The sequence below is a fragment of the Uloborus diversus genome, chromosome 4 (assembly GCF_026930045.1).
Source record: "Uloborus diversus isolate 005 chromosome 4, Udiv.v.3.1, whole genome shotgun sequence".
NCBI classification, from domain to species: domain Eukaryota; kingdom Metazoa; phylum Arthropoda; class Arachnida; order Araneae; family Uloboridae; genus Uloborus; species Uloborus diversus.
In genome coordinates this window covers 106,561,114-106,573,439 of record NC_072734.1, presented here as the reverse complement: position 1 = coordinate 106,573,439, position 12,326 = coordinate 106,561,114, and the positions used below count along the sequence as shown (strand labels likewise).

The following is a 12,326-nucleotide window of genomic DNA, read 5'->3' as shown; positions in this document are numbered from 1 at the left end:
AATAAATGTGTTCCCAATAGCTGCCTAAAATTCTTTTTGCACATTTGTGCTTTAAGACTGTATAATAATAATGTTTTCAGCACAAAGTGTAACATTTTCTACTTGCTTTTAATTGTTGAAACTCGCATCATTGAACTATTTGTTTCAAAATATTTACAACTTGTTTGCATGTCCCTTTTATAATAAGAATCATGCTATAATTAATCAAATTAAAGAAGCTAAAACAATAGAGCTTTCCGAACTGTGAATGGACATTTTGTTTTATGCTGTTTTCATCAGGGTATCATCTAAGAGGTGGGGGGGGGGGGGATCAGTTGATACTGAGTCTATGAAGGTCAGTCAAGAAAATAGCAAAACAGAGGCTATAAAACCGATTTTATTCGACATTCTTCAAAAATTCTCACCGAAATTGTTTAAACACTTTTCCCACTTGGAAATTAGTCCTATAATTCCATGCTCATAAAAGTCCTTTGGCTGCTGTTGGCACCAATTACGCATGCACTCCTTTACTTCATTGTCCACATGAAATCGTTGTCCTCAAAGTGCGTTCTAGCGTTCTACAAAGGTGTGAGATCACATGGGGATAGATCTGAACTATAATGGGGGAGGTTCAAGATTTCCCACTTAAATTTCCGTAAAAGTTCTTTATTTGCATTGACAGTGCATTTGCATTGTCCCAGTGAACTTTCACGTGCTGTCATTCTGTTGCACACCACAGACAGCCAATGTGAACCACCCCCGTTGTAGTTCAGATCTATCCCCGTGTGAACCCACATCTTTTGGGAACTCAAGAAGGCACTTAGGGAACAATGATTTCATTGGGAGGATGAAGTAAAGGAATGCGTGCATAATTGGTGCCAGCAGCAGCCAAAAGATTTTTATGAGCACATAATTATGTGACTAATTTCAGATAAGTGTTTAAACTATTTTGGCCAGTATTTTTGAAGAATGTTGAATAAAATCTTTTATAGCCTCTATCTCGTTATTTGACAGACCCTAATAAATCAGTGCTGTATTCAGACGCTCTTTATTTTGTCCCATTTTTAGAAGAATGACTTTTCAAATGACAGCTAAATGATAAATTTAGCTTTCATTAATCTTATTAACAGTAAAAAGGGGTTCCAAAATAAATAAATCAGATAACCTATAAGCATTTCTACAAAATCCAGTATCCTACATGTCATTTCAATGGATGTCTTACTACATTGCATGATTGTCATTTTTGATTTATGTATATTTATGTTAAAAAATACTTAGTTTTTATAAAATGAAAATTGATAGATGCTTTTATTTTTCAGAGCTGGTCTTTCTTTACTATAAATATACATGTTGATAAGATAAAATATTATTTGAAACAAATGATGTAATATAATGTAAAATTCTGTTATATTTTCTAGTAGAAAAATTTTCAAAATTAAAATACCATAATGATCATATCTTATTGAATCTTAGTAGATTTAATACTTGTTACTTTGCAGATTGTACAGAATAGATTTATATATATATATATATTCATTATGTAAATAAGTCATATGTCATATGTAAACATTGTCAATTATTGTATTGGGATGTTTAATGAACAAAACTGTTTCTATAAATTATATTTGCTTAATAAAGTCATAAAAGTTATTTTCTTATTAGTATGCTTTTTAAAAATTACCAGCAGTGGGCTAACAATGCTTTAATGAGTTCTGTATTTTGGTCATGGATGCATTAATACCATACTAAGAACTACAGAGATATATAAATAATTGGCTGCCAAAATACTATCATTCATGAAATAAACATTTATTATTATAAACACATTAAACTTATTATATATTTATCAATCACTAGAGAGAATTTTGTTTTTTTCATCTATGGAACTTAAGGCTTAATTTATGCAGCATTTTCGTGGAACGTAACCCCCTACATAAAACAAAGTTCTACTCTTTTATTTCTTCCGGGGGAGGGGGGGAGGGTATTTACCTGTTCACCTCCTTCCCACTTCACTACATGCCACTGCTTAAAGCACACACTAAAATAGAGTAATGTATTTTTTAAAATAAAGGTACAATGGGGACACCTTGAGTTTTGTTAGGCGGTAAGTTGCCTATTTTTCACAATCGTGCACAGATGGGTCATCCCGTGTCAACAAGCACTCGACCTAACCATCTCGTACTTTCATGAAACTTTTAGAATCCTTACTGTTTGTTAGCTTGAATTTACATATAATTTAAAAACATGAGTTTTAGAAAGTTAACACCTTAAAAAAAAAAAAACTTGCTGCCAATGCTTTAAAATGTTCAAATTCTAATTCTATGAGAGTAACAGAGTTATATGACTCATTTTAAAGACAATTTCATGCACTTTAATGAAATGTATGAGTTGACTAATTTGAGATTTTTTTTTCACTGAAAACATTTTTACAAACAAAAAATGTACAATTTATTTGGACAATTATGTTTTGAATAATACTTTAAAATTATACTCTAAGCACTCTTAGAATTAATTGATTTTCAAAGGAAATTAAATACTACGGTTAGAGCTGAAAAAATTAACCTATTTAAACTGATATTTCATCAGTGTCATTTGTGCAACACACATTTAGTTTTCTTCAACGTAAAAGGCTCTGCACATTGCACATGCTTTTTTTTTCAGTCCGTCCACCTTTGTGCGGCATCAAATTCGAACTATCCTAACAGCCAAAATTTGTAGATATTTTTGGAAGACTGGGAGAAAACAACAAATAGTATAGTACAAAAGATTGGCTCAGAAGGATTAATGTTGTCCAAAAAGTAACCATTTTAAAATAATGAAACAATGAATAAATAAGGGCATTTATTAAATGCAAATAACAGACATACATTATTTCTTTTTAGCTTGCAAACCTGCTCCTGCATTAAATTTAAAAAATATTATATCACCATCTTCAACAGTGTAATTCCTTCCTTGTTGCCTATATTTTCCAGCAGCCTATAGAAGAAAGATAAGAAAAAAGTAGAAATCTGATAATATAAACTACTTGCAATTTATGAAATAATGCTTAAGTTCTAACTTAGTGCATATTCGTGAAGAACAGGGATGTGCCAGCTGCGGCAATTGTGCCAAACTGCGCCAATCGCCGATCCTGCGCCAAACTGCTTCAAAAGACCGCCAAATGGACTTCTGCGCCATAACTGCAATTTTGCATTTAATGTTGCACTTCCTTTAGCATGTTTAGCAGTTTTGGATGAATATCATCAAGTTTATGCATTTGGAACTTGTTTTTACGATTTTTTGGCTTTGTCCCGATTTTTTGCGCATTTCAAGATCCGATTGCATCCACTTTTGAAAAATTCGATCGTATTAATTTTTTATGTGATTCTGTTCTTTTGACTAGAAAAATTTTGCACTGATCATTATTTTCAACCTCTTATCTTTTGTTTTCAGTATATGATGACCTGTAAATTTGTCTTCTTGCCACGCCCACTCGAAAATGTCAATCCAGTTGCATCCAGATTGATTTAAGCGAATGCCATCTGTAAAAATTAATACTGTTCACCAGTTTTTAACCTTGGGGTTTCTTACTATTTTACAGGGTTTCCACGGTCCTTAAAAGTCCTTAGAAACTTCTTACTTTTCATTTTCAAAAATAAGGGCCCGTAAAAGTACTTAGTTTTTGCTCAAGGTTCTTAAAACCATTTGAAAGTCCTTATTTTTCACTACTGCTGGCAACTTTCTAAACAGGGGCACTTTCTAAAGAAAAAATTCAAAAATGTCTGTAATTGTTCGAGAACGAGGTTGTGTAAATGTAATTACAGGCAATTTTTGAAGTTTGGAGAATTAAGAGTCCTTAGGAATGTTTGAACCCTTGGAATGTTTTGAAAGATACTGAAGTCGAAAAAAACTTTAGGCTGTCTTTAGTGACGTAAAAATATTGGAGAGAGTTTTTTTTTTTTTGAAAAAATTACAAAACTGGAGTCTTGAAAATGCTGAAGTATTAAAAGCTATGTTTTTTAGGCTATCTTTGGGTGAATTAGGGAGAGGGGATTCTGAGGCTCTCTCCTGAAAAACTTTTGCAACTGAAGTCTTAAAACTTTTAAGCTGTCTTTTGTCTTGAGTAATACCAAGGTAAAGGGCAGAGGCGTTCTTTGTAAAAAAAAAATGAAAATCAGGAGCCTTAAAAACTCATCTTTCATGAGTATAGAGGAGGGTTTCGGGGCTTGCCCCTCCTCCGACAAATTTTGAATGAATTGGATGGTCTTTGGTAGAGTAAAAATAGAGCGGGTGCTCTCTTCAGAAAAAAATCTGAAACTGAACCGTTAAAAAACGCAAATTTAAGCCATCTTCTGGTGAATTTATCACAAGGGTTTAGGGGGCTCTCTTTCAAAAAAATTTTGAAGCTAGTATATTTAGAACTCGGCACCAAGCTATCTTTAGTGATTCAAGGGTGAGGAAAGTTTTGGGCTCTCGTCCAAAAAACTTGAAATCTTAAAACTTTTAGGTTGTCTTTGGTGATGTAAGTATGGGAGGACTTGAAAGAAATTCTGAAACTGCAGTCTTAAAAACGCAAATTTAGGCCTTTGATAAATGTAGGGGTAGGTGTTTGGTGATTCTCTTCCAGTCTCTGGAAATGTTTCAGAATTGATGATTTATCCGCCCAATTTTAAGCTGCTGTCTTTTGTTGTTAAGTTAGGGGTTGGTGAGATTCTCCACGAAAAATTTCCAAAGCTGACCTATATGTAAAGAACACTACTTCAGGAAATTTTTAAGTGACTTATAGGGGGAGAATTAGAAGCCACTCTGCCAAAAATAGTTTTAGTATTGAAGTCTTAAAACTTTTAGGCTGTGTTTGGTGAGATAAAAGTAAGGTTCTCCTTTGAAAGTTTTTGAAACTGGAGTGGTAAAAACGCAAATTTAGACAATTTTTTGTGAAGTTTGGAGGGATCTCCCTCAAAAATTGTTTGTAGCTGAAGTTTTAAAAACACTATTTTAAGCCATCTTTAGATGATTTAAGGCTAAGGGGATTCAGGCGCTATTCTGTAATTTTTTTGAAATGGAAATCTTGAAAGCCCAACTTAAAGCTATCTTTTGTGAAGTTCAAGGAAGGGGAACTGTAGGGGATGTTCTTCAAAAGCTTTTAAAAACTGAAGTTTAAAAAACTAGTAGGATCTCTTTGGATATATAGGGAGAGTAGTAAACAAATTTTAAATGGAAAAAACATTCGTTTTGTTAATGAAGTTTTTACATTTTTATTAAATGTTTCCGAACAAATTAGCAGTCTCAATACATTTTGTGTTATTTTTGCTCATTTTGCATAGAAAAAATTAGTCCCTGAAATAGTATTATTGGCTAGATGCATTCAAATAACAAGGAGGAGTAGAAATATGATCTTATGAAAATGAAAAATTGGCTATACGAGAAATTGGACCAATTTAGTTGGACGGGGAGAAATCAGGGAACATGATTTTGTTCCTCCTGTGGTCACCTTGTGTATATCAAGGGCTAAAATTCAATTTCTTCAGTATGCCAATATTGTAAAAGTTTGTGCTTGGAGTGCTGTGCTTATCTCAAAAATTATACTAATTGTTAACAAGCAATTATTTTTAATATAAGATAATGAAACTTCTCTGGGCAGGAATTTCCTGTCCGGACTATTTTCGAGGAAGGGATTTGAGAAAGCTCTGTATGTGTCATCCTGTCCTGAATTTTAGCCCTTGAATAAATGAGTCGAGGTAGTGATTTATTAATTTCTGTGTAAATATTTAATCATGCTAAAAACTAAACTATTAAAATAAGTACTATTAAATTAGTTCTCCTTCTCGTGGACATCCATTTAAGAATGTTTTTTGGAAAAAATTAAGAATTGAGCCTTTTTTTTTCTTACATCCACTATTTTTAGTCTGACTTTGCAATGTTAAAAGTGTTATTTTTCTGAGGAAAAATGCTTAAAAACTAATGCATATTTGTATGATACATATATATGGATTTAATAATAAATAAGTTGATGAGTAGTTGATATTTTGAGGTCCCTAATTTATTTTAAAAAAAGCCTTAAAAGTCCTTACTTTTTGTTTTTGTAAAGGAGTGGGAACCCTGTTTTAGGACAGAAAATTGATCTCTAGTTTTTGTTTAGAGACACTTAAGATAGCAAAAATCTGAGAATTCTAATGCTCTAGTAATGAATATGCAGACATTTCAAGTTTCTCAGATTCAGGCATTTTTTTTTCCATATTCTTAGTCTGACTTAAAATTTTTATTTATTTATTTTTTTCATTTTCCGATTTTTCAAATTTTTGATGTCTAGTATGCTTTTTTAAGATTTAAACAAATAAAATATTTTTTTATTTTTGTAAAAATCACGGAGTTTATAAGTTTCCAACGAAATTCTGTGTTCTTTAACAGTGTCTTGGTTCAAAAAGTTAAATGCTGATTTCCTGCCTGAATTTCTTTGTTACAATAATTTTAAATACTTTACATATAACATTTCTAGTATAATTTAACATAATGTAGAATGGTAAATAAATATTGATACTTGAAGGGTACCCATCTCCCAGAGAACGATGCCGCCTCCCCCCCCCACCTGAATACTGGAAAAACACTCAAGAATGAACTTCTCAACTGAAAAGAAGGAAAACACTCAACTTTAAGTATCAATATGCAGTTTGCGCCAGCTCAAAATTCTAAAATTTCCTTTTTACAAAAAAAAAATGCAAAATTACTTGATTTTTCACAAAAAACGGACCATGTGAAAAATCCTGGACAGACCAGTTTTAAGCAATTTTTGGACATATTAGGGAGAAGAAGGTTTTTCGGGTTATCTCCCAGAATGTTTCCGAAATTGAGGTTTAAAAACACAATAGGCTATCTTTGGTGAAGCAATAGGAAACTGTTTAGTTTTAGGATCCCTTCTTTCTCACTTTCTTGGCTAAGTCCCTATTTTTTATTTGTTTTGGAAAAAAAAATATGTAAAAAAACTTAGTAGGTAAAAAATTAGCAATTGTTCCCCCTCCCCCCATGAAAAAAAAAGTTTCAATTAGCTGTTGCATTTCCTTTTTTTTTAATTGGGAGGTATGGACTTGGGGTCTATTCCCTTGCCTAAAGTCAGGGCCTGTTTACTGAATAGGCCGTGGCCTAGAGACCCTGCTATTTGGGGGTCCCCAAATGGCGAAAACTGTTTTAGTAAACAGCAAAAATTGTAATATTTGGCTACAAGAGGGCCCCGAAAAAGTGTTACAACCTACTACCTACGACCTCCTAGAGGCCTACGACCTCTGATATCTCAATCGGAGGCCCTAGAGAAAAAAACCCCACAGGGTTGCCACTCAATTTTGGGAAAAAAATTCTCTGTGTTTTCCCTGTATGAAAATAAAACATTAGAAACAAGCGAGCACTGATTATTTGGAAAAGAATATTAATATCTTGATAATTTCATCACGGTAAAAAAACGAAACACAAATTTCTAAATAAATAAGGGAAAATAAATACGAATTCATAATAACTGAAATAATAGCATGGTGGTTGAATATATTCAACTTTTTATTTAAAAAAAAAAACTTCTCTTAGCCATGGACCTAAAAGTGTATAAGTGACCCAGAACAATGATTATTGACGACTAATTTCACACTCTAAATTATCATGAAATTCAAGATTCTATTTTTATGATAAATATTTTAATATTTACTTAAAAAAAAAAACTTTCCAGAAAAATTACCATTTTTTATTTTACTTTATTTCTGAACTTTATTAATATTCTCATTATAATTATTACTATTTATTTAATTTTTGGTAGTTTATATATTTGGGAATTGATTTTTGTAACTTTAATTTAAGAAGGAAAAAAAATTCCCTGTATTTTCCAGGTTTTTGAGGAAATTTTCGAAATTCCCTGGATTTTCCCTCTTTTTTTGTTGATTTTTGAATTCCATGTGTTTTCCCTGTTTCTTCAGGTTTCCCTGTGGCGTGGCAACCCTGCTCCAGAATAAAAACAAACATTACGGAAAAATTAAATGAAAACAAAGCTAAAAAAATCTCGGGCTCCTTCCGATTTCTCCCCCTTCTCCCCCCTCCCCAATCCAGATCCTACTCAAAAACTTCTTTTGACTGTTTTTTTCCGGGCTCCGGTACGGTCAGGACTTTTTCCTTTTCTTTCAGGAATTTTCCCTTCTTTTCATGGAAGGTGGCCTACGCTGGGCAATATGATACCTTTTGCACCCAGCCAAGGTTTGGTTTCGCGTAGGAAAGTTGGGCTATGGGCCCCCTTCTCCCTACTCAGGGGCTGTTCACTGAATAGGCCAACTAGGTTGTGACCTAGAGCCCCTGCTATTTGGGGGCCCCAAATGGCTAAATCTGTTTTAGCAAATAGCAAAAATTGTAACGTTTGGCTACATGAAGGGACTGAAAAGGTGTTTGGCCTAGGGCCCCCGATTAGTTAATCAAGGGCCCTAGGTCAATCAGTTCTGCGGTTCTAGGGGGCCCCCAGAGCCAAAACACAAGCTTTTAAAATTAATTTGAATTTTGGAGAAATTTAATCAAATTGAATGAAAAAAGTTCAAAAAATTTCGGGCCCCTTCCTACTCTGGGCCCCCTCCCTCGCATTGCAGGGTCTTGCGGTATGTAGTTATGCCACTGAGTAATGCTAAAAAGCAGGGGTTTTGGGGGTTTCCCTCCAAAAATTTTTTTGGAACTGAAGTCTTAAAAATGCAATTGTAGGATATCTTTGATGATGTAGCAGAAGACAATTTGTTCAGAATTATTTTCCAGAAACTTTTCAATGTAAGAATTCCAAAAACGCTGTTTTACACAATCTTTGAATGATGTTGAAAGATGAGGAAAGAAGGACATGGGCTCTTCTCTCCGGCAAATTTTCAAAATTGAAGTCTGAAAAACACAGTTGTATGCTATCTTTTATGACGTAGGAGGAAGGAACGGGGTTTGGAATTCCCCATCAGAAATTGTTCGAAATTGGAGCCTTGAAATGCGATGGTTAACCATCATTGGCAGTGTTAAGGGAAGGGATGCAGTCAGGAGTTATCATCCCTCAACTTTTCAATGCTGAAACTTTAAGAACATAATGTAAGTGGGTCTTCATTGACGTTAGGGGAAGGACTCGAGATCGAGGGCTCTCCCCCGGAATTTTTTCGGAATTGAAGTTCTAAAAACGTAATTGAAGGCCCTCATTAACGACATTTTCTAAAAAAATTTCGATTCTGGCCATTTTTTCGAAATTGAATCTCCAATAATTCAAAAGTTTTGACCATCTTCCATGACATTGGAGAGAGGGGTTGAGGAACTCTCCTCTAAAATATTTTTGGAATTAAAGTCGTAAAAATACTTTTGTAGACGATTTTCGTGATGTGTTAGGGGAAGGGGGAGTGTGGTGACCTTTTCCCAGATTTTTTTTAAAACTTACAAACCTTTTTTTTAGGGGGGGGGGGGGCGATTCCCCCCCCCCCCCGTTGGATCCACCACTGCCCACAGGCTATCTGCTATGAAAGTGTAAAATTAATGATGCACCGATTATCTGCTTTTTTCCCCTCAAAGTTAAAACTATGGAACCTCAATTTACAGTTAAAAAAAGGACTGCTCCTGTGCCTGTAAGGTTGTTTTTTTTAACACAGATTTCCTTTTACTCTATTTATTGAAGCTATGTAAATGAAACAACTTTACAGATAAAAGAAAAATCTGTCTCAGTTTGCCCCACCCCCCAATAGTACAGTAAAACTAAGCGAAACAACTCAAAACACAAACATCCCCCCCTCAAAAAAAAAAGTAAAATATGTTGCAAATAACTTTTTACCCTTCAAACAAGGAGGTAAAAAGTTCCACCATTTTGTGCGTCGGGTTTGGGGGGAAAGGGGGGACAAAAAATTCCCCTCTTTTAAAAATTCTATTACTTAAAAAATTACTCAAAAACTGCAGAAACCACGCTATAATAGTAAAATAAGAAACTCTAACAAAAATACTAATTAACTGGAGTGCCCTGGCGGGGAAGGGGGGGGGGGAAGAGTTCTATGCTGCAAATTGCACCATGGGAATTTTTAAGGAAGATTTTTTTTATTTTTAGGGCTTTTATTCCGGAAGGATATTTCTGTTACGCTTGAGGGGTTCTCCATCGCTTTTTTTTTTGGGGGGGGCTGTAATTTGCATTCTAAAATCAATGATTACAGTGAAGTTCATGGACAAACTTCACTGAAACTTTTTCAAAACAGGTTTAAATGCCTCACAAGCCCAATAATATAGACAGTGACGTAGCTAGTTTCTGCCGGATGATTCCCCTGTTTGCCACCCTTTCATTAAGACATATCTAATACATTAAACTGTCAAAATTTATTGAACTGAAAATTGAAAACTTCATGTAAGGAAGTAAAGGGGAACTAATTTAATCCATATTCTTCCCCTACCAGAAAAAGGGGGGAGGGGGTGTCAGGTGTCAATCTTGAAGAAATATTCTAAATTTGCTTCAAAAATTGCAGTTAAGAGTAACATTTGGGGGGGATGGGGTTCTCTCCCAAATCTTCATCAAAACTGAAGTCGGTTTTAGCCTTTGGTGACATTAGGAAGTCAGGGTCTTTTCTTAAATATTTTCCGAAATTTAAGTTTTAAAAATAAAATTTAAGTCTGTCTTAGGGAACGAAAAGAGAATGAGAAAGGTTTAGAGGTTTATGAAAATATTTAAACTTTGAACACTGAAAAGTGCAATTGTATAGCCTTACCAAAACCTTACATTTCGAAGGGTTTTTTTTTTCTTTGCTTCCAATATAGATTTAAAGTATGATTCCCTTATTTAATTTTTTTTCACATTAAAGGTGCTGAATTGCCGACCCTCAAAAGTATGCCCCCTGGGGCGGACTGTCCCCTCCTAGCTACACCACTAGATATAGAAATGTCAGAAGGCTCATTCTAAAATGATCTAAGTAAACTCAGAAAACAATTTAGTTGCGACTGGAGTTATTTAACTGTTTAGAGTGTTGAAATGATATCAAAAACTAAATCCCTGTGAAGCCCCAAAAAAAGTTCAAATTGACTGAAATTTCCTTTGTCCTTCTTAACTAATTTACTTCAACCTTTGGATTGAACAAATTTGGATCTACTAGTTTTAACCCTTAATTCCCACATTACAATCTAAATCATAGCATTGTCTTATCATACCAGTATAGTATAGTGATGGAAGAAAAATTTAGAAAGACACTTACATATACAAATATAAAAATTATTGTAGTTTAGTAAAAGGAGGAAAGGGCGAGCTTGGGTGAAACTTAAAAAATAGGTAACATAGTCCATCCTTGACAGGGTTTCCGCTACGGTCGCATTTTTCGCATAATGCGAAAACACTATCTGAATTGCGAAAATAAAGCAATGCATTTTCGCTCTTTTGCTCAAATAAAAAATAAATTAATTTTTAAAAAAAGTAGAAATATTTGATCCTAGAGAGGAAACATGCATGGCGATAATCAACTTAACCTTTTTTAAATCTTAGCTAAGATGTTTAAACTATAATTAAGTTCAATAACTGTTAGTCTTATCCAGCATTATGTCCCCCCAATAACTGCTTTATTAGGAGGAGGGGACTGCAACGTTCTAAACAACAATCATGTTTTCTTTTTTTATTTTATGTTTTAAAAAAATCGCTGTTGTACTTATTTCTTCAAAGATATCACAGATGAAATGTGAATTTTATTTTCAACTTTAGATGAAACACACTGAGGCATATATAAATATATGAGAATGTGTAACATTTTAGCATTTTGCTAACATTTTTTCCTCAATTTTAGCTTTTATGCTAAAGAACTTTTGAACCCAGCTTAAACCCTGATCCTTGACTACACTACTATCAAAAACTAATTTAAATCAAAATTTATGGAATTTACTTGATTAAAATAGTAGCAATTGCAAGTAATTTCTTTAATTCCATATCATTGGTTTCAGAAAATAACGGTCACAGACACAATGAAGGTCACTTCGCCCCCACCGTCCCCTAGTAAATCCCCCACTGAAGCCTTTTGCTAATAGTTAGTTGAAATATATAAGTAAAATGTCTTTTAAGAAAAACAATTTCCTAGTATTTTTATCTTGAATAAAATTTCTAATTGTTTTCATTAATTGTGATATGTTTAATAAACATGGAACAGCTTTCTAGCTCTTTTTTCATAGTTAAATTTGTAATTATGATATTTTATCTGTATATATAGTTGCAATTTTCTTCCTTTTTTTAAAGCATAACTTTCCTATTTTTTCCTATTTATGAAATTTTTGCTCCTATTTCTCCTACTTTTTTTTCTTCAAAAAACTGTCTGCAGAGCCTGAACAACTTTACACTTTTGAATTTGTAAAAGCAATTCTTCAACCTGAACTTTTCAGGAAAA

General features: G+C 33.6%; 1 protein-coding gene across 2 annotated transcripts in view; it reads right to left on the bottom strand.

The window, feature by feature from the left end:
- Positions 1-2,813: 2,813 nt before the first annotated feature.
- The window catches only part of LOC129219688 (obg-like ATPase 1), a 107,194-nt gene continuing 97,681 nt past the window's right edge, over positions 2,814-12,326 (bottom strand). For both annotated transcript variants that reach the window (XM_054853966.1, XM_054853967.1), the window contains exon 12: positions 2,814-2,955. In XM_054853966.1, coding sequence (XP_054709941.1) covers positions 2,848-2,955 — 108 coding nt within the window. In that variant the 3' untranslated portion in view covers positions 2,814-2,847. The remainder of the gene's footprint in view (positions 2,956-12,326) is intronic.